Raw genomic sequence first — 22,701 nt, forward strand, 5'->3', positions numbered from 1 at the left:
AAACAAAAAACACAATTTGAATCTATCAAAACTGTTTAACCAATCACAGTTCGCTGATGATGCGCCCACTTATTTCGCCACGCCCACTTTCCGCGTATGCCGTGACCCATACTTGGTTGTCATTAGTTACCAAATCACCAAGTCATAATTATGGATAAACCCCGCTAATTACTACAATTTAATTTCTTAAATTGAAATTTTAAACATAACCTCAACCACACTGCAAACCTTGTGCCGAACCCTTAAATGAAGACCTAAAAGCACATTTTTATTTTCATGAATTTGTACGATGTAGCCAATGTTGGCAAACATGTATTCCCCATCCAAAGACTTGCTTTACCGCCACTTGAAGAAGATTTGTTCCTTGTCTCTGTTTCCAGTCGGTAACATTATTATCCTGGTGTGCATCTCTGAAGCTAGCAGCACAGTAACCGCTAAACATGGCTACTGTTCTCCCAACCAGACCTTGCGATAGCAACCCTGCAACCCCGGGAGCTCAGTCTATAAAGGTAAACTTGGCAAATATATCGGATCAGAAATACCAGTATAACGTTACACATTGCTGGCCACATACATATTGTGTTGAAGACACAACAGGCTAAGGTAGCTAACGTTAGTTAGCTGACAACACAACTGTTTAATTCAACCTACTGCCGTTTCGCTAGTTAAATACAATTGATAGCAATCTAGCTGTTGTGGGTCGATGTGTTCTAACTTTTGTGTCGTCGTTAGTTAACGACTAGACAGTTGACGGTACTAGCTAGCCATAACGTTACCTGAATTTACTTAGCTAGCATAGCATCTAGCATCTTAGTTGTTTAGTACTGTCAGCGTATCATTGTTTACCGAGGTAAAGACAGTTTCAAGTTGGATATTCGCGCGTTCAAACCTCCAAATAAGTGTCATGATGTTGGAAAAATTGCGCACAACATTGCACGGGAATTATTTACACGATTTGGACATTCATTCGCTTTCCAAAGCGAATAAACATGTGGAAATGTGAGCAGCATTCTGTATTCCGAGTTGAATTAGTTAGGGAGCGTAAACAAACTTTTTTTTACATTCAAATTTCAATAGCATGTGACCTACTTGACTCAAACAAGTTTCATAATGTCCACTGACTTCCATTCTTTCTATATTGCACACACTCTAGTTTGTCCATTTTCATCTCACATGATTTTACATGAATGTTAAATTAAAAATGTCAATAGCTCCTTGGTCATGTGCCCTACTGACTTCAAACAAGGTGCAGAATGTACACTGTTTACCCTTTTCTTTAATATTTATCTACAATAATTGGTAGTTCTAAGTACTTATTTTCCCTGTTTTTATTTTATTTTACCATAGTATTTAACAGTGGTACACAATAGGAGAGAGACAGATAATATCTCCTTTCATCGTTAATATCAACCATAAAGGGCAAAGTATGAGATTCATGCTATTCATTGTCCAAAGCAGGGATGAGAGTGAGCTAGTAAGGTAGGCTACAGTGGGTTTGCTGGTCAATACATATACTGAACATGTAACCACAGTAACGGTGGCCAGTATATCAATGAATAAACATTTAATATTGACAAATTACACAGAAATTGTATACCTTTCATCTTTTCCAACATGTCAACAGACACTTTACTTCAATTAAGTATGAAACATTTCACCGTGTTAACTTTCTCTTTATCCCTGGTTGATGTACATGTCAGAGCCTCTTCAGTGTGGATGAGGTATAGCATACATTTTCAACAACAAAGACTGCACTTCCAGTTTGTGTTCTGTACTCTGTTGAACTCTTGTCTTCATTCCTAGGCACAGCACATTGAACCTCAGTTGGCATGCAAAACATTCAATCAAAACAAAACAACTTGTAACACGTTATAAATAATATCAAATATCAATGCAGTATGACGAATTAGCCATCCATTGTGTTATATCATAAATGGTCTTACATGCCGTCACTGTTGTCAAAAGATTATAAACATGTTAAATAAAGTTACTAACCCAGTCAGTCTTTGGGCCACATCCAGGTTCTTTATCAGTGGCACACATGAAGCAGTTGTTGGCTTTGTTGAACTCTGAAATCATAGGCATGAACTGAACATATGGCTGTCCCACACAACTACATACACTAAGTTGACTGTGCCTTTAAACAGCTTGGACAATTCCAGAAAATGATGTCATGGCTTTAGAAGCTTCTGATAGGCTAATTAACATAATTTGACCTGTACCTGTGGATATATTTCAAGGCCTACCTTCAAACTCAGTGCCTCTTTGCGTGACATGGGAAAATCAAAAGAAATCAGCCAAGACCTAAAAAATAATTGTAGCCCTCCACAAGTCTGGTTCATCCTTGGGAGCAATTTCCAAATGCCTGAAGGTATCACGTTCATCTGTACAAACAATATTATGCAAGTATAAACACCATGGGACCACGCAGCCATCATACCGCTCAGGAAGGAGATGGGTTCTGTCTCCTAGAGATGAACGTACTTGGTGCAAAAAGTGCAAATCAATCTCAGAACAACAGCAAAGGACCTTGTGAAGATGCTGGAGGAAACGGGTACAGAAGTATCTATATCCACAGTAAAACAAGTCCTATATCGACATAACCTGAAAGGCCGCTCAGCAAGGAAGAAGCCACTGCTCCAAAACCACCATAAAAAATCCAGACTACGGTTTGCAACTGCACTTGGGGACAAATATCATACTTTTTGGAGAAATGTCCTCTGGTCTGATGAAACAAAAATATAACTATTTGGTCATAATGACCATCGTTATGTTTTGGAGGAAAAAGGGGGAGGCTTGCAAGCTGAAAAACACCATCCCAACTATGAAGCACGGGAGTGGCAGCATCATGTTGTGGGGATGCTTTGCTGCAGGAGGGACTGGTGCACTTCACAAAATAGATGCCCTCATGAGGAAGGGAAATTATGTGGATATATTGAAGCAACATCTCAAGACATCAGTTAAAGTTAAAGCTGGGTCGCAAATGTGTGCGAGCAAGGAGGCCTACAAACCTGACTCAGTTACACTAGCTCTGTCAGGAGGAATGGGCCAAAATTCACCCAACTTATTGTGGAACGCTACCAGAAACATTTGACCCAAGTAAAACAATTTTATGGGAATGCTACCAAATACTAATTGGGTGTATGTAAACTTCTGAACAACTGGGAATGTGATGAAAGAAGTAAAATCTGAAATAAATAATTCTCTCTCCTATTATTCTGACATTTCACATTATTAAAATAAAATGATCCTAACTGACTGTTAAGGGAATTTATCAATAATTTATTTATTTATTTATTTTACCTTTATTTAACCAGGTAGGCAAGTTGAGAACAAGTTCTCATTTACAATTGCGACCTGGCCAAGATAAAGCAAAGCAGTTCGACAGATAAAACGACACAGAGTTACACATGGAGTAAAAACAAACATACAGTCAATAATGCAGTATAAACAAGTCTATATACAATGTGAGCAAATGAGGTGAGAAGGGAGGTAAAGGCAAAAAAGGCCATGATGGCAAAGTAAATACAATATAGCAAGTAAAATACTGGAATGGTAGTTTTGCAATGGAAGAATGTGCAAAGTAGAAATAAAAAATAATGGTGTGCAAAGGAGCAAAATAAATAAATAAAAATTAAATACAGTTGGGAAAGAGGTAGTTGTTTGGGCTAAATTATAGGTGGGCTATGTACAGGTGCAGTAATCTGTGAGCTGCTCTGACAGTTGGTGCTTAAAGCTAGTGAGGGAGATAAGTGTTTCCAGTTTCAGAGATTTTTGTAGTTCGTTCCAGTCATTGGCAGCAGAGAACTGGAAGGAGAGGCGGCCAAAGAAAGAATTGGTTTTGGGAGTGACTAGAGAGATATACCTGCTGGAGCGTGTGCTACAGGTGGGAGATGCTATGGTGACCAGCGAGCTGAGATAAGGGGGGACTTTACCTAGCAGGGTCTTGTAGATGACATGGAGCCAGTGGGTTTGGCGACGAGTATGAAGCGAGGGCCAGCCAACGAGAGCGTACAGGTCGCAATGGTGGGTAGTATATGGGGCTTTGGTGATAAAACGGATTGCACTGTGATAGACTGCATCCAATTTGTTGAGTAGGGTATTGGAGGCTATTTTGTAAATGACATCGCCAAAGTCGAGGATTGGTAGGATGGTCAGTTTTACAAGGGTATGTTTGGCAGCATGAGTGAAGGATGCTTTGTTGCGAAATAGGAAGCCAATTCTAGATTTAACTTTGGATTGGAGATGTTTGATATGGGTCTGGAAGGAGAGTTTACAGTCTAACCAGACACCTAAGTATTTGTAGTTGTCCACGTATTCTAAGTCAGAGCCGTCCAGAGTAGTGATGTTGGACAGGCGGGTAGGTGCAGGTAGCGATCGGTTGAAGAGCATGCATTTAGTTTTACTTGTATTTAAGAGCAATTGGAGGCCACGGAAGGAGAGTTGTATGGCATTGAAGCTTGCTATAATAATGACTAAGTATATATTTTTGGCTATTAAAACAGAGGAATTTAAATTCTGTAACACAGGACCTAAGACAGGGACTTTTTACAAGGATTAAATGTCAGGAATTGTGAAACTGAATTAAATGTATTTGGCTGAGGTGTATGTAAACTTCTGACTTCAACTGTATACAGTGGGGAGAACAAGTATTTGATACACTGCCGATTTCGCAGGTTTCCCTACTTACAAAGCATGTAGAGGTCTGTAATTGTTATCATAGGTACACTTCAACTGTGAGATACGGAATCTAAAACAAAAATCCAGAAAATCACATTGTATGATTTTTAAGTAATTCATTTGCATTTTATTGCATGACATAAGTATTTGATCACCTACCAACCAGTAAGAATTCCGGCTCTCACAGACCTGTTAGTTTTTCTTTAAGAAGCCCTCCTGTTCTCCACTCATTACCTGTATTAACTGCATCTGTTTGAACTTGTTACCTGTATAAAAGACACCTGTCCACACACTCAATCAAACAGACTCCAACCTCTCCACAATGGCCAAGACCAGAGAGCTGTGTAAGGACATCAGGGATAAAATTGTAGACCTGCACAAGGCTGGGATGGGCCACAGGACAATAGGCAAACAGCTTGGTGAGAAGGCAACAACAGTTGGCGCAATTATTAGAAAATGGAAGAAGTTCAAGATGACGGTCAATCACTCTCGGTCCGGGGCTCCATGCAAGATCTCACCTCGTGGGGCATCAATGATCATGAGGAAGGTGAGGGATCAGGCCAGAACTACACGGCAGGACCTGGTCAATGACCTGAAGAGAGCTGGGACCACAGTCTCGAAGAAAACCATTAGTAACACACTACGCCGTCATGGATTAAAATCCTGCAGCGCACGCAAGGTTCCCCTGCTCAAGCCAGCGCATGTCCAGGCCCGTCTGAAGTTTGCCAATGACCATCTGGACGATCCAGATGAGGGATGGGAGAAGGTCATGTGGTCTGATGAGACAAAAATAGAGCTTTTTGGTCTAAACTCCACTCGCCGTGTTTGGAGGAAGAAGAAGGATGAGTACAACCCCAAGAACACCATCCCAACCATGAAGCATGGAGGTGGAAACATCATTCTTTGGGGATGCTTTTCTGCAAAGGGGACAGGACGACTGCACCGTATTGAGGGGAGGATGGATGGGGCCATGTATGGAGGGAGCTGAAAGTCCGTATTGCCCAGCTACAGCCCCGAAACCTGAAGGATCTGGAGAAGGTCTGTATGGAGTGGGCCAAAATCCCTGCTGCAGTGTGTGCAAACCTGGTCAAGAACTACAGGAAACGTATAATCTCTGTATTTGCAAACAAAGGTTTCTGTATCAAATATTAAGTTCTGCTTTTCTGATGTATCAAATACTTATGTCATGCAATATAATGCTAATTAATTACTTAAAAATCATACGATGTGATTTTCTGGATATATGTTTTAGATTCCGTCTCTCACAGTTGAAGTGTACCTATGATAAAAATGACAGACCTCCACATGCTTTGTAAGTAGGAAAACCTGCAAAATCGGCAGTGTATCAAATACTTGTTCTCCCCACTATATGCCTTGTTAGGGAGATGAAGTATCATACATAAGGTGTTATGTAGTCAGTGTCTTATTGCTGACAATACTGTGTTTACGTGATGACACATTCACTATTTACTTAAGTGACATAAGGACCGTAAATATTCAAGTGTACATCAGAAACATTCAACTCCAATTCCAGTTATCTACATTGTGATATTACATGTCCTTAGACTTGGTTAGGTGCACATCTAATGTACTTCTATGTTCATCCTTTACACTGTATGACATTTTTTTACACTTTTTAGAATTGTGATGAAAAAAAATGCTTATTGTCAGGTTATGACTACTATTTATTACCTCACCCACAAGCATTTGTGGGGCTGCAGAGTTTTAAACTGAAATGGAGAAGGAGAGAGGACTTTTTGTCTGTAGACCTCACAACCGCAACCACCACCTCGCTATTGTTTCTTCGCCACAGCGCTGTGACCAGCTTAATGGACAACATGACAACTGTCACAGTACCATGCAGCTGTATGCCAACGACAAAGGACAGTTATACTGGGACGGCAGCGTAGCCTAGTGGTTAGAGTAGTGGTAACCGAGAGGTTGCAAGTTCAAATCCCCGAGCTGACAAAGTACAAATCTGTCGTTCTGCCCCTGAACAAGGCAGTTAACCCACTGTTCCTAGGCCGTCATTGAAAATAAGAATTTGTTCATAACTCACTTGCTTAGTTAAATAAAGGTCAAATACAATACATTTAAAAAATATTTCCAAAAACATGACAATAACTATTACAAACAACAGCAGGTATTGCATGGAGTGCATAAGGATGACCAGTGTACAAGCAAACACATCTTTATTTTCTATTTTAGAGGCAATTGAGTCCGGTACATCTGGACCAGAACCAGGTTATTCTCCAGTGCTGTGAGCCTCATCAAAAGAAAAGTCCTGAAATAGTGATGACTCTACTGTCAGTACAACAGCATCCCCCTCTACTGTCCATATCCCACAGCTGACTTAACATTTACCATTGCACTGAGCTGTAGTATTTCTTTAATAAAATACAGCTGTGAAAGTGTTTTTCAGCTCCCATTAAGATTTTTATGCTGCATAGTCAAAATAAACAGAACTTGTTAGTAGTATACATTTTTGTACCAGGGAAAATTAGGCTTTCATTTGAAATGACTTACCAGAGTCACACAATAAACTTTGTCTTTGATATTTCAACAAAGTAAGGACGAAAACGCTTTTAGACCGGCAAGCTAAGAAGGCTATGGATATGGGAATCTCAGTTGTCATGGATCTTAGGGCGTCTACAGCTAGAGGGCTCTCATGGTTCTTGGAGTGTAGACATATGGTAGAAGGTGAGAGGGTGTTATGAAATGGGAGTGGGGTGGCGTGGTGCTTATAACATAATGACACCCCACTGGAGCTAGACTGAAAAGGCATCAATACCGTCCACTCAGCAGGACCTGAGAAAGCAAGAAACTGGAGACAACATTTTATACCCGACCATAAGACTTACTAAAATGATAACGTTGACTCTGAATTTCAACCGTTACACAGTCATCGACTATCCTATTGAAGCTTGAGGACTGTTAGAAAGGAGTCTAGGGACCATCAAATATCCTGCGATGTGAGATTGTAATGTCCTGGAAGGGTTTGATCATAAAAGGGGGTCTATCGGTCAGATACTCTTTTTCTCCAAATTACTTCTGAGTGTGGGTCTCAGGCTTACAGATTTAAGTCTAATAGCATGAGATGAAAGTAGACGAACACCAAAGTGTGCAATTTATGAAGGCATAGTCAGTGGACATTCTGAACCTTTTTTGAGATCATTAGGTCACATGACCAAGGAGCTATTGAAATTTTACATTTGGAAAAATTCATGTAAAAACGTGTGAGATGAAAATCAACAAAGTAAAGGGTGTGCAATATGTAGGCCCACTGAGTGGACACTGAACCTTGTTTGAAGTCAGTAGGTCACATGACCAAGAAGCTATTGAAATTCAAAAATATAAATAAATAATTTAAAATAGTGCGAGACGTAACACACATTGTGTGTGCAATGTGTGTCTATGCCATCGGATTAGCTACAACCAGTTTTGAAAGTTTTTAAGGAGTAATGGTTAAAGTGCTATTGAAATTCGAAAAATGTGATTTGTCACTATGTTGACGGTCCCTAACTGCTGTTGGTGGACGTAAGGAAAATTACAGGCGAATATCCGTTGAATATCCAACCTGAAACTGTCTTTACCTCTGCTCATTGTTTTTGTTTGCATCGTACATTGTGCATGTGTCGTTAGACCACAGTCCAAATCCAATGCTCTCTGTTTTTCCTCTAGGAATGCCTAAATCAGATTGTGATAACAATTATTGGTATACAGTCTGAAACAAAACACAGCAAAAACTTGAAGTGTCCTTTATTTTTTATTTAATTAGACAAGTCAGTTAACAACAAATGATTACTTACAATGACGACCTATCAAAAAGCAAAAGTTAAAATTATAGGGCAAAACACACATCACGACAAGAGCCACCACAACATAAAGAGAGACCTAAGACAACTTAGCATGGCAGCAGCACGAAACATTATTGGGCACAGACAACAGCAAGGGCAAGAAGGTAGAGAGAACAATACATCACGCGAACAAGCCACAACTGTCAGTAAGAGTGTCCATGATTTGAGTCTTTGAATGAAGAGATGGAGATAAAACAGTCCTGTTTGAGTGTTTTTTGCAGTTAACGTTAGCTGTAGCGAACTGAAAATAGGAGAGACCCAGGGATGGGGTTACAATGCAGAATGTTTAATACAAGTACATTTAAATTTATTCTTCCTGTGCTGTTGGTACTTAATTTGGTCGAAATTAGAGACAAAATATCCGCAGGAAAGTGTTATTTACCCGACTTTGTGCCAAGGTACATAAGAAAAACCATGTAAACACCTCCAATACTTCGATTAGTATGCATTTGTCACGTGCATGTACTTCCATCTTGTGCACGTGCGATGTGTCATGAGCAAACAAATCTTGTTTGCCGCAAACCCGCGTCTTGAATTCGTTTAATAATGATTTCCTGTGGATATTTTGTCTTACATTTTGACCAGCTGATGGACCAACTCCATGGACAATCGGCAGAGTAAGTTCAAATATAATTTTATTCATCATTTGTGACAGACAAGCGATGTTTAGTGGTTTCTATGTATATGCGCATGCCTTTTGCTGTACACAGTGGAAGGCAATCGGGCTACCTCTAGGTCAGCTTTATCGAATGAGAGGGGGGAATGGTGCTTGCTGGATCGACACAACAGAGGAAATTAACTCACCCCTTGAGATCTGAAAACATCCCAAAAACATTATTTTTTGAGAAAACTTTAACAAGTAGTAATAGTTCAGGTGTTTTGTGTATTCTAACTGTATGGCTATCATTTTAGGATGACATCGAGGAAGTGTCCAATGATGGCAGTCAAGCTCCAAAAAGACAGCGCATGGGTTCAGGTGACAGTTCCAGAAGTTGCGACACCTCCAGTCAGGAACTTGGGTATGTGGTCAGTTTGTATCTGAAGGCGTAGTTTGAAATATTTTCATCACGACTTCCTAATAGACCATGTCCAATCCCCATTACAAACACTTTGGCTGCTTTTACACAGGCAGCGCAAATCTGATATTTTTTCCACTAATTGGTCTTTTGACAAATCAGATAATTTCACATCAGATCTGCTTGGTCAAAAATATCATAATTGGGCTGCCTGTCTAAACGCAGCCTACGTGTCCAATAACATTGAGTCCGTCTTTCAAACAGGCTTAATACTTCTACCCTGCTCTTAACTTTTCAGTCATATGTGTTTCCCCAGGCCCACATACTTCTCAGCAGAAAATCTGACCGAGTACAGGTGGCCGTCAGACGGTAGTGGGGAGTACTATATGTTACAAGAACAAGTCAGTGAATATCTGGGAGTCACTTCATTCAAGCGAAAATATCCAGGTAATGTGACTAAATGTTCGGCTTGTATGGTGTAGTAGGATCATTGCATGTCAATTTGATTATTAGGCTAGTAGTCTTGTTATAGCCTATCTGTAGATCATATGGGTCAATCTCTGACTAACCATGCCTTATCTCAATGGAAACAAGCCTCCAGGTTTGATTGTTTTTATCCTCAATCATTAATGATGTCTCTGGCTAGAGCAGTCTATTACTTTTAATTACCTAATCAATTCAATCAATAAATTCTTCTTTTAGATTTGGAAAGGAGAGACCTCTCCCACAAGGAGAAGCTATATCTGAGGGAGCAAAATGTCATCACAGAGACACAGTGCACATTGGGTGAGAAGTGAAAAACATGGAATTGTTGCGTAATCAGGAAGAGCTTAGAGTTCAGCATAAACCACCAGGGCCTCAAGCCTCCCCAAGAGTTGTTTTTGCGAATTGGGCTACTCGTGGATACAATAATTAAAATACAATAAAATAAATAATACAATTAATTGTGAATATTTTTTTCCAGGCTTGACTGCTTTACGAAGTGATGAAGTGATTGATTTGATGATCAAGGAGTACCCAGGAAAACATGCTGAGTATTCTGTAATTCTCCAAGAGAGGGAGCGCCAGAGGATAACAGAAGAGTACTCTGTAAGCACTCTGTTCAGAGAGTATCACTTTTTTAGTACTCTGTTCAGAGTACCACTAACGTTAGTACTCAAGGTAGTATGCTCAGCAACATTGACATATTAATTGATGCAAAGTTAGCTTTGTGTTTGCAGATTTCTATATCTTGTTACAGAAGTCTTGGACTTGAGTTCCCCGAATATTTTATATATAAATAATATTTGTGCAACTCAAGCCAAGACTTCTGTGTATGTGTGTGTTATTTTTATATATTTGGGGAACTCAAGTCTAATTGTATTTTTTATTTTTTGTATACTCTACCGTTCAAAAGTTTGGGGTCACTTAGAAATATCCTTGTTTTTGAAAGAAAATATATTTTTTTCCATTAAAATAACATAACATTTATCAGAAATACAGTGTAGACATTGTTCATGTTGTAAATGGATATTGTAGCTGGAAATGGCTGATTTGTATTTTTATGGAATATCTACATAGGTGAACAGAGGCCCATTATCAGCAACCATCACACCTGTGTTCCAAAGGCACGTTGTGTTAGCTAATCCAAGTTTATAATTTTAAAGCGCTAATTGATCATTAGAAAACACTTTTGCAATTATGTTAGCACAGCTGAAGACTATTGTCCTGATTAAAGAAGCAATAAAACTGTCTTTCTTTACACTAGTTGAGTATCTGCAACATCAGCATTTGTGGGTTCCACTACAGGCTTAAAATGGCCAGAATCCAATAACTTTCTTCTGAAACTCGTCAGTTTATTCTTGTTCTGAGAAATGAAGGCTATTCCATGTGAGAAATTGCCAAGAAACTGAAGATCTCATACAACGCTGTGTACTACTCCCTTCACAGAACAGCGCAAACAGGCTCTAACCAGAATAGAAAGAGGAGTGGGAGGCCCCGGTGCACAACTGAGCAAGAGGACAAGTACATTAGTGTCTAGTTTGAGAAACAGACGGCTCACAAGTCCTCAACTGGCAGCTTCATTAAATAGTACCCGCAAAACACCAATCTCAACGCCAACAGTGAAGAGGCGAATCTGGGATGCTGGCCTTCTAGGCATAGTTGCAAAGAAAAAGCCATATCTCAGACTGGCCAATAAAAAGAAAAGATTAAGATGGGCAAAAGAACACAGACACTGGACAGAGGAACTTTGCCTCGAAGGCCAGCATCCCGGAGTCGCCTCTACACTGTTGATGTTGAGACTGGTGTTTTGCGGGTAATATTTAACGAAGCTGCCAGGAGTGATGGTTGCTAATAATGGGCCAGTAGATATTCCGTTTAAAAAATCTGCCATTTCCAGCTACAATAGTCATTTACAACATTGACAATGTCTACACTGTATTTCTGATCAATTTCATGCTATTTTAATGGACAAAAAATTAGCTTTTCTTTCACAAACAAGATGCGGTAAAAAGGAAACTGCAAACAGCTCTTGATAGTATCACTGATCTTTAATAAGCTTCCGTAACGGCCTCACGACCTTCGTGAGTAAAAAAAAATGTTTGACCCTTATGTAGACCTAGCCGCACCCACATCTGTTCCACGCATCAAAAGGGGTTGGAGGCGAAGGAAAACAAATAAGTGCTACCAAATATAACAATATGCATTTCATAAATATTCAAATAAAGTGGGTAATAAGACGTATTAAACACGACTGTTAAACCACAATGAGGACATAGACCTACCAAGCAAGTTTCCATGAATCATTGGGTACATCGTACGAAAAACATCAGAGTAATCTGAAATAGGGGCATAATTCATGTTCAAATTTACAACATAACACACGTAGGCATTTCATCATTAAGACCTTTAAGAAATAATGTCTGGAGGGTGAAAATCACAAAACATTCCCTTTTACTCAGAGTATTATTCATATCACCTCCCATATCTGATATCTTAACTTTCTCTATGCCACAAAATCTAAAGGTAGAAATGTCATGTTTTAGGTCATTAAAATGTACTTATGTTCACAGATTCTCTGTTTGAGAGAACGAGAGGTTTTACCTACATAGCACAGCCCACATGGACATTTAATAATGTAATTTATTTGGAACCGTTTTCCTGTATGTGGGTGGTAGAAATATTCACACTTCATTATATTGTTGCACTGTGCGCATCCTCTGCATTTATAGCTACCATTTGGAAGAGGGTGTAAAAGAACCTGGCTGAAATTAATTTTTTGGCTGGCAATTGACATGAACCAATTTATTGCGTAAATTGCAATCTGTCCTATACACAATAAGTGGCAGATTTTTACATTTGAAATTGTGGAGCCCATCAATGTTCCATTCATTTGGAGGTAATGTTCATCATCAAACCTGAAATAGCTGTAGGTCAAAACATATTCAGCCAGCTCTAGAATAAAGTTTGTGGTGGATATTCGTTAGTATCTCTGTCTCCCAAATAGTGAGTTAGGCTGCCAGCCCCCCCACATGGGGAATGCTGGTATATAGACTCTCAACATCTAATGTGACCAAAAACAAGGACAACTCCTGAACTGTATTTTCATTTAAAGTTGACATGGTTATTCAATATGTTGTTGGTAAGTTTTTATTCCATTTTCTTTATCTCCTAGAAAATGCAGCAACAAAGGCCTCAGAAGGTTGAAGCCAGTAAAGTGCCAGAGTACATACAGAAAGCTGCCAAGAAAGCTGCTGAGTTCAACAGTAACTTCAACAGGGAAAGGATGGAAGAGAGAAGGGCCTATTTTGACCTTCAAACACATGTACGTTAATTCCACGAATAAAGACATATAGCTCCATTAGTCTTTTGTGTTTATAAGAACTCCCTTGCCATGTTTGAGTAGATCCACCGAGTGTACAAGGCATAAGGAACACTTGTTCTTTCCTGGACATAGACTAACCAGGTGAATCCAGGTGAAAGCTATAATCGCTTATTGTTGTCACTTGTTAAATCCACTTCAATCAGTGCAGATGACGGGGAGAAGACATGTTGAAGAAGGATTTTTAATCCTTGACACAATTGAGACATGGATTGTGTATGTGTGCCATTCAGAGGGTGAATAGACTAGACAAAATATTTAAGTGCCTTTGAACGGGGTATGGTAGTAGGTACCATGCACACTGGCTTGTGTCAACTGCAATGCTGCTGGATTTTTCACACTCATCAGTTTCCCATGTGTATCAAGAATGGTCCACCACCCAAAGGACATCCTGCCAACTTGACCCAACTGCGGGAATCATTGGAGTCAACATGGGCCGGCATCCCTGTGGAACATTTTTGACAGTTTGTGGAGTCAATGCCCTGACAAATTGAGACTGTTCTAAGGGGAAAAGGGGGTGTAACTCAATATTAGGAAGGTGTTCCTAATGTTTTGTACACTCAGTGTGTATCGGTACATTCGTTAACTGTATTATCTATGTGGAGTTGAACTTGCAATTGAAGGATTAAAAGTTTCAACTAACTTTCTAACAGATTATCCAAGTACCCCAAGGGAGGTATAAAGTCCTTCCTCCAGAGAGAACCAAGACTGGACCCTATCCAGTGGCCCTCATCCCTGGGCAGTTCCAGGACTACTACAAAAGGTAAGGTTCACTAACAAAAAAAATAGTCTCATGAATGCAGGTCCTGACCTCTAAAGATATTTGAGTAGCTGATAAATTGATGTTCCTGTGTTTGATACAGGTACTCTCCCAACGAGCTGCGCTACTTGCCCCTGAACACAGCCCTGTTCGAGCCCCCCCTGGACCCAGAGCTGCCTGCCCTGGACAGTGATGGGGACTCGGACCATGCAGATGACAACAAGGGAGAAGAGGGCAAGAAAAATTCAGTAAGGAACTGGATCCTTGAACTGGTTTTACACAATTCACTTGATTTCAGAGCTAGAGATACGAAGACAAGTTGTATTGTATTACCAGTAAATGCCTAGAGATGCTCTGTAAGTTGATTCAATGTAAGCTCTTTTGCAGCTTGCTTGAATAGTAAGAACTGAATTGTGTCTACAGGACAGCTCATCTGGAAACACCTCAGATGGGGACAGTCAGGACAGTGGAGTGCAGTCAAAGGGCAAGGCCAAGGACAGGACTGCCACCCCGGCTAAAGATGCCACCCCACGCCCCAACCAACACAAATCTGTCCCTGGGTACAAGGTAGAAGAAAAAAGCCCCTGACTTTCTCCAACAGCACTTCTCTTCCCTTTCCCCTTCTCTACTACCCCTTCCAGATTCTTCAGCACTTTCAATAGAGAGACTCTCCTTTGTTTTCTGGCCCTGTCACTTCTCTCACACACATACTCCACCAGGTGGCAATAGTTCTTATTTGGGGCAACACTCAAGTCTGTGGACTTGTTCTGCCTTCCCTCTTTCACTTGGTCCAGTTTGCTACTGATGGTTCCAGATCAACCATATGGTTAAAATACTGATGGTTCCAGATCAACCATATGGTTCAAATACTGATGGTTCCAAAATACTGATGGTTCCAGATCTATATGGTTAAAACCAATGATTTATATACAGTATATACACTAGATGACTTAACATAAAAAAGTATAAAAACATTGTCCTTAAAGCTAGAATCCTTAATTGAAACAATAAAAAAAGCATACACCTTGTCTCTGTTTTGGTAAAAATCTGAGGGATGGGCCTGGAGAAATGTAACCACTCTCAAATTCAGAGACAGAACTATGGATGCAAGGACTGACCATCCATTATACCAAACGTAGAGTTTTAACCATTTTGAGGCTATACAGTGTTCAAATCAAATTGTATTGGTCACATACACATATTTAGCAGATGTTATTGCAGGAGTAGCGAAATGCTTGTGTTCCTAACTCCAACAATGCAGTAATATCTAACAATACACACACATCTAAAAGTAAAATAATGGAATGAAGAAATATATAAATATTACGACAAGCAATGTCGGGGTGGCATTGACTAAAATACAGCAGAATAGAATACTGTATGTTAACATTATTAAAGTGAGCAGGGATTACATGTCTATGTTTATAGGGCAGGATCCTCTAAGGTGCAGGATTGAGTAACCGGGTGGTACCCGGCTAGTGATGGCTTTTTAACTGTCTGATGGCCTTGAGATTGAAGCTGTTTTTCAGTCTCTTGGTCACAGTTACTTTGTTTACAATTTACTTTGTTTACAAACATTGGAGTTAAACAAGCTTCTATTTTGGGTATTGATGGTGTACAACAGTTGAACTAAGCTCATGAGGCATTTATAAATTATATTCTTCAAAAATCAATGGGTATAGATAATTAATTGAAATCCCCAAATTGATGTATCTACTAAGGATTCTAGCTTTAAGGTATTATTATTTTGTGAAAGCACTGTTACTGTCCCTGCTACTACAACAACAACAACATATTTACATGTAATTCTGTCCTTAACATTTTAATTGAAATACTGTGGAATTCCTATGGAAGACTGCTTCTTCTGGGCAGTGCCAATATGGTTGACTGGTGACATCAAAGCCTCTCATTGGCCAAAACATAGCATTAGCAATCCAGGGTTTATATACATCATTGGTTGAAACACTGATGGTTCTATATCAGTCTTTATAAGCAATAACATTTTGGAGTAGTTCTGTCACATCTGGAACTTTTTCTTCACAGCACTTTCGATTGGTCCTGAAGACTTGTAAATGTTTCACTGTATTCTTTGAATGTCTTAATATACCTCTTTTCTGTCTACTTGGCAACAGACTAATTAAAGGGATAGTTCACCCAAATTACAAAATTACATTGGTTTCCTTACCCTGTAAGCAGTATATGGACAAGGTATGACAGCGATCCATGCTGTGGTTTTGTTTCCATGGCATTGTTTCCACATTTTAGCATTTGTGGCACAAATCCATTTAAAGTCATGGGACCAATTTTTATTAGCCTTTTCATGTTCAAATAATTTGTAAGTGACTTCATGGAACTTTACAATACATTTCTGATGTTTTGGGCGTGATGTGTGAAAAATGCTAATATCAGTCCCATGACTTGAAGCGGCTTTGTGTCACAAATGCTAAAACATTAGCATTTAGAAACGGTTCCTTTGGAAACGAAACCAAAGCGTGGATTGTTGTCATACCCTGTCCATAGACTGTTTACAGGGTAAGGAAACCAATATATCATTTGGATGAACTATCCCTTTGAGACATGTGAGCAGATATATTTGGCTGTTAGATTAATTGTTTTTAAACCACACAGTATTTCTTGTTATGATACAGACTTTATAAGATGCATCCATTTTATTTAGTAGTAGCACTTCAACTACAGTATTACTTGAGTGTTTGGAATGTTTTATAATTCAAGTTGTCAGTACTTTTAATGCAGTATTCTGCAGTTGTTTGAAATAACCTTACATACTGTTCTTTGTTTGAGACTGGAGAACACAATGTTACTGTGCCAGAGGCCTGTTAATACACTTTCTATATGTTGGCTTTAAAAAAAAAAAAAAAAGACTTTCGATTGCCTCTGAAAGTTATTGTTGTGTTCAGGCAGGAGTATGGCTTTTCTGGGATCAACATGATCTACCTTCTGGTAATTTACTCTCTGTCTTACTGCAAGGCAACATGGGAGATTAATAAAAGTTAGTTTGCTAAGAATGACAGTAAGAGCAGTAAGGCCTAATGTAGCATGACTGGTATTACTACACTACATCCGGATTTGGTCATTGATTGCTGTGGAGTGTTAATAACTTTCCACAGGGATTGATTTGTCTGTTAACTTTCCAATCAGCATGTTTCCAAAGGGAATTTGAATCATTTATTTTGAGTGTAAACCAAACTTTAGAAGTTTAAACATTTATTGTTAGTATGTAATGCATACAAATAAACTATATATCTTAGATGTGTTCGGAATTTATCACTAACTTTCTAATCGGCGCTCATTGATTTTAAGGCTAAAGTCAATACAGTACTTAGCTATAGATAACATGGCCTTAAAGTTGACTTTATTATAATTTTAATGCAAGTTAGAGTTCAGGAGCTGTACAAAAAATTTATTTATTTTCATACTCCATGTGTAACTCTGTGTTGTCTGCTCACACTGCTATGCTTTATCTTGGCCAGGTCGCAGTTGTAAATGAGAACTTGTTCTCAACTAGCCTACCTGGTTAAATAAAGGTGTTCTCAACTAGCCTACCTGGTTAAATAAAGGTGAAATAAAAAATAAAATAAAATAAAAAAATACTGATAATGATATGAATATCCTTAGTTGGCACTACACTGCAGGGGTAGCCATCTGAAGCCTAACACAAAATATGTATTTATTTTCATACTGATAATGATATGAATATCCTTAGTTGGCACTACACTGCAGGGGTAGCCATCTGAAGCCTAACACAAAATATGTATTTATTTTCATACTGATAATGATATGAATATCCTTAGTTGGCACTACACTGCAGGGGTAGCCATCTGAAGCCTAACACAAAATATTTATTTATTTTCATACTGATAATGATATGAATATCCTTAGTTGGCACTACACTGCAGGGGTAGCCATCTGAAGCCTAACACAAAATATGTATTTATTTTCATACTGATAATGATATGAATATCCTTAATTGGCACTACACTGCAGGGGTAGCCATCTGAAGCCTAACACAAAATATTTATTTATTTTCATACTGATAATGATATGAATATCCTTAGTTGGCACTACACTGCAGGGGTAGCCATCTGAAGCCTAACACAAAATATGTAGCCTTCTCTTCTTGTTTTGCGCCAGTCAAAGACATTTCAGGATGGCAACACCAAACGTTTGACATTTTGAAAAATGATTATATTTCCACGAACACATAGAAACCTACTTCATCCCTCATGGGCTATATCCTCCTAACTGATTGCACACTTGTCATTCCCAATATTTGTGCAGACTGTCTGCCTAAGTTGGTACAGTTTGTGTTCAATTTGTTCCTGACTTGTACACTTCTCTCTCTTAGAATGTCATGTCTTACATGCATGATTTGAGTGTAATGGCAATGGTGTCATACCTTCCTTTGGATAAATATTTATCCAAGTTTAGCTGGCACCCCTCTTTCTGTGGAGAAGGATGCCAGCTAAATTAGCTGTCCTTTTATTAACTTAACTGTGTGTCTCTAACCTCCGGTTCACCCTCCCACAGGTTTCGTTGTTTGTTTTAGAAAGGCTTTTACTGCTCTTATCTAATCTAATACTTTTTATGTAGGAAAACCATTGATATGTCAGTCTTTAGACACAGTTCACCATTGAAATAAAGATTTCAAACAAATAGAATGTACAGAGATGTTTTGATTGTGTTCGCAGCACAGAGACTGTAATGAGGTCATGTAATGAAATACCTGCAGGGAAAGAGTTTTCCTCCTGTCAGAAATCACTTTGGCTAGCTACCTTTTTATAAATGTGGGACCACAATGTATGGAAACAGCTCGGCATCTACCGGAGGGACATTCAACTGTTTAACCTGTTATGAGCAGCTGTGGGGGACACCATGGCACATCCAAATGGATCTTAAATCAACTTGACCTCTTGGTGTTTGCCTTTGGAGATTTTGAGATCTGAGAATCATAGACTCCCAGTCCCCGTGACTAGAAAGGGTTTGTGGGAGGTTCTTAAAAATGACAAGGATTTTCCTAGTCATTCTTGTTTTGGGTTGTGAAGTAAGAATCAGCTAACAAGATTGGATCTATTGTGAGTAAATTCATGTATACCTCCTGTCAGGCCTTTTAGGATTTAACACCTTGTACAATGTGTGTTACCCAGAAGCCCTGTGTCACATGGTGCACTAGGCCTGGTTGCTAAACATGATAGCATTGTTCTGTCCTTGCAGCCTAAGGTCATGCCCAATGCTATTTGTGGCATTTGCCAGAAGGGTAAGGAATCCAACAAGGAAGGGAAGCCAGAAGCTCTCATTCACTGCACACAGTGCAAGAACAGTGGTAAGTGGAACTGCTTGTTTTTGAAATAAAACTGACAAATTGCACAGGCTTGTTCATAATGACCATAAAGCCTCTAAGATATGAGCAACATAACTTAATCTGGATTGTTGGGATCACAAATTGGAATTATACAGTGTTTTGGAGAAGTGCTGTGGTATGAGCGTTTGTGTGTGTGTCCGTCTCAGCTCACCCATCGTGCCTGGACATGGGTGAGGAGCTGGTGGGTCTGATTAGGACCTACCCTTGGCAGTGCATGGAGTGTAAGACGTGCACGGTGTGTAAGCATCCCCACCATGAGGAGGAGATGATGTTCTGTGACACGTGTGACCGGGGCTTCCACTCCTTCTGCGTGGGCCTGGACTCCATCCCTCTAGGTGAGCTCTCTCTCTGGGTCTGTTCAAATACTTTAAGGATGCATCATTCCTTCTTTCCTTAGTGAAACCTTTGTGATGGAATCGTTGCTTACACCTATCAATATGTATTAGATCAGTGATTACTTGAAAGATGGAAGGGGGAGGGTATACAAAAAGAGAAGCTCTGTCTTGCTGTTGAACTTTCTTTCTCTCTCATTGTAGCTTATGTCGTCTTTTATGGAGTTCTGGGGTGATTTTAATTTCTGGTTTTATGTGAAAATAACATTAATTTGCATAGCCATCTGAACTTGGTGAATAATGCTAAATTAGAAATCTGTTTTTAGAGTTTTCCAAGACTGGCATTAAAGATATTTTTTTTTGTGCAGTCATGAAGGGTTGTGTGTTACCTCAACTTGCTATAATTAGCGTTGCTGCAAATTAAACTTCAGAAAGTTAATGTTCGGAATCTGGTCTAAATGCTTTAGAAGTGTTGAAATCAAATGTCAGAAAGTGCTGGTCTTAAATGCCTTTTAGTCTGATGGATCCCACAATGTAGTCTGCTTTCTAGCCTTTGGGTTGATGTTACGTATCACAGCTGGTCCACATCGTTTTTCTCCTCAGGTTGCTGGGTCTGTGAGTGTTGCAACAAGGAGTCCTCAACCCCCAAGAAGAAAAGAGGAAGAAAAAAACAACTAAAGTCTAAATCTGCACATAAAAAGAATGTGATCAAATCAATAAGCTAACTGTTTTGATACTTCTTGTACTTTAGATCGTGTTAAGATTAAGTTTTGTAATCCTGTGTATATCTATGGATTTGCTTTGTCTTAACTATATTTGAAACGTTATTGCCACTGAAGTAAAAAAAATTTTTTTGCCAGTAAATGTTTTTTTTATTATATAACCCATGCCTGCCCTGAAGTTGTATTAAAACACAGATGATGTCCCTAAAATGCCCTTCCTACCATTGTGCCTCAATAACTTCTCGTCAAAGTAGTGCCACCTAATACTGCCTATTCATTTCTGATAAGTTACAATATAACTCTAAATCAACCACATGTTGTTTTTGTGACATGTCTAAGAACACAGTCAATACATCCACACATACAGCAAGCACCACAATAGCTGCTCATGCGTAAGGACTGGCTTAAGTGTGACCAATTAGTCACTTGGGAGAGGTGGCCTTGTGAAGCATCTGAACAGCTGTGTTCAGGTGAGAGCCAAAGAGATCAGTTTTGCCTCTTATGGTCCCTTTGGGCCCTGGTGTGAAGTCTTATAGCAGCTGCTACGTGGCGAACAGGTAGACCACACTAAGAGAGACGTACGCAGCTCCCCGTCATCTGATAGGTGAGAGTGTGGAGTCCAATAGCAGTTCGAAGCAGCAGCAAGACACTAACGATATGCATGTGAACGCTCGCCACTGTTTATTTTTTATTTTTAGTAATTAAAGAAATTGTAATAATGACAATTACAACAATACTGAATGAACACTTATTTTAACTTAATATAATACATCAATAAAATCAATTTAGCCTCAAAATAAAATGATACATGTACAATTTGGTTTAAATAATGCAAAAACAAAGTGTTGGAGAAGAAAGTAAAAGTGCAATATGTGCCATGTAAAAAAGCTAACATTTAAGTTCCTTGCTCAGAACATATGAAAGCTGGTGGTTCCTTTTAACAGGAGTCTTCAATATGAAATATATAGTTATTATGATTGATTGATTTTTATAAGATAAGTTTAATGCTAGCTAGCAACTTACCTTGGCTTCTTACTGCATTCGCGTAACATGCAGTAATGTTACGTAATGTAACAGGTAATGTAATCAGGTGGTTAGAGTGTTGGACTAGTATCCGAAAGGTTGCAAGATTGAATCCCCGAGCTGACAAGCTCAAAAATCTGTCGTTAACTCACCGTTCCTAGGCCGTCATTGAAAATAAGAATGTGTTAGCTGACTTGCCTAGTTAAATAATGGATAAATAAAGGTGTAAAAAAACAACAAAGACGGCCAAATCGGTGTCCAAAAATAACGATTTCCGATTTTTATGAAAACTTGAAATCGGCCCTAATTAATCTGCCATTCCGATTAATCGGTCGACCTCTACTTTCTATCATATGGGCAAGAAGAGGAATGCCATTTTAGGCATGCTGGTCTAAACCTGGAGAGCAGTAAGAACTTGCTATGCTTTAGCCTTAATGACCACTAGATGGAAGCCAAAAGCTACTCTGTTGCTTCGATGTTTGGGAACACAACAAACCAATGTTCTGGGGAGAAGATATGTTCCTAACCAGTGGGACAATATTCTGGGGAGAAGATATGTTCCTAACCAGTGGGACAATATTCTGGGGTGAAGATATGTTCCTAACCAGTGGGACAATATTCTGGGGTGAAGATATGTTCCTAACCAGTGAGACAATATTCTGGGGAAAATATATGTTCCTAACCAGTGAGACAATATTCTGGGGAAAATATATGTTCCTAACCAGTGGGTCAATGTTTGGGAACACAGCAAACCAATGTTCTGGGGAGAAGAGATGTACCTAACCAGTGAGCCAATGTTTGCAACCTTTTTGTTGGGAAATTCAATGGAACCTTTTGGAAATGAGTAATTGTTCTGTTTTTATTCAATGCAGACTTCTTTATTGCTGTCAGATGTCAAAGCGATCTCTTTGGTCAATGATTTTCAGCATAACATGTGAAAGTCAAGATTTTTTTTTTATTGCAGTCTTCCAGACTGTATTACCCTGGAGTCTCGTTGGCCTACTGAAATAAGGACGTCCTTCACAAGCTGTTTTATGACCAGTATTTATGGACAGACTCTGGGACACAC

General features: G+C 39.2%; 1 protein-coding gene across 2 annotated transcripts; it reads left to right on the top strand.

The window, feature by feature from the left end:
* Nucleotides 1-129: 129 nt before the first annotated feature.
* On the top strand, nt 130-20,746 carry LOC109900081 (PHD finger protein 10). Of its 2 annotated transcripts, none has more exons than XM_020495803.2 (12): nt 130-509; nt 9,450-9,556; nt 9,870-10,000; nt 10,256-10,339; nt 10,518-10,642; nt 13,209-13,358; nt 14,069-14,178; nt 14,279-14,423; nt 14,599-14,742; nt 19,408-19,516; nt 19,702-19,890; nt 20,491-20,746. In XM_020495803.2, exons 1-12 carry the CDS (start codon nt 441-443, stop codon nt 20,610-20,612), a joined length of 1,485 nt encoding a protein of 494 aa, XP_020351392.1. In that variant the 5' UTR covers nt 130-440; the 3' UTR covers nt 20,613-20,746. The 2 variants fall into 2 exon arrangements, with proteins under 2 accessions (XP_020351392.1, XP_020351393.1); XM_020495804.2 differs by lacking the exon at nt 130-509 and adding an exon at nt 9,067-9,154.
* Nucleotides 20,747-22,701: the final 1,955 nt, after the last annotated feature.

This window comes from Oncorhynchus kisutch, linkage group LG11 (genome assembly GCF_002021735.2).
Source record: "Oncorhynchus kisutch isolate 150728-3 linkage group LG11, Okis_V2, whole genome shotgun sequence".
NCBI lineage: Eukaryota > Metazoa > Chordata > Actinopteri > Salmoniformes > Salmonidae > Oncorhynchus > Oncorhynchus kisutch.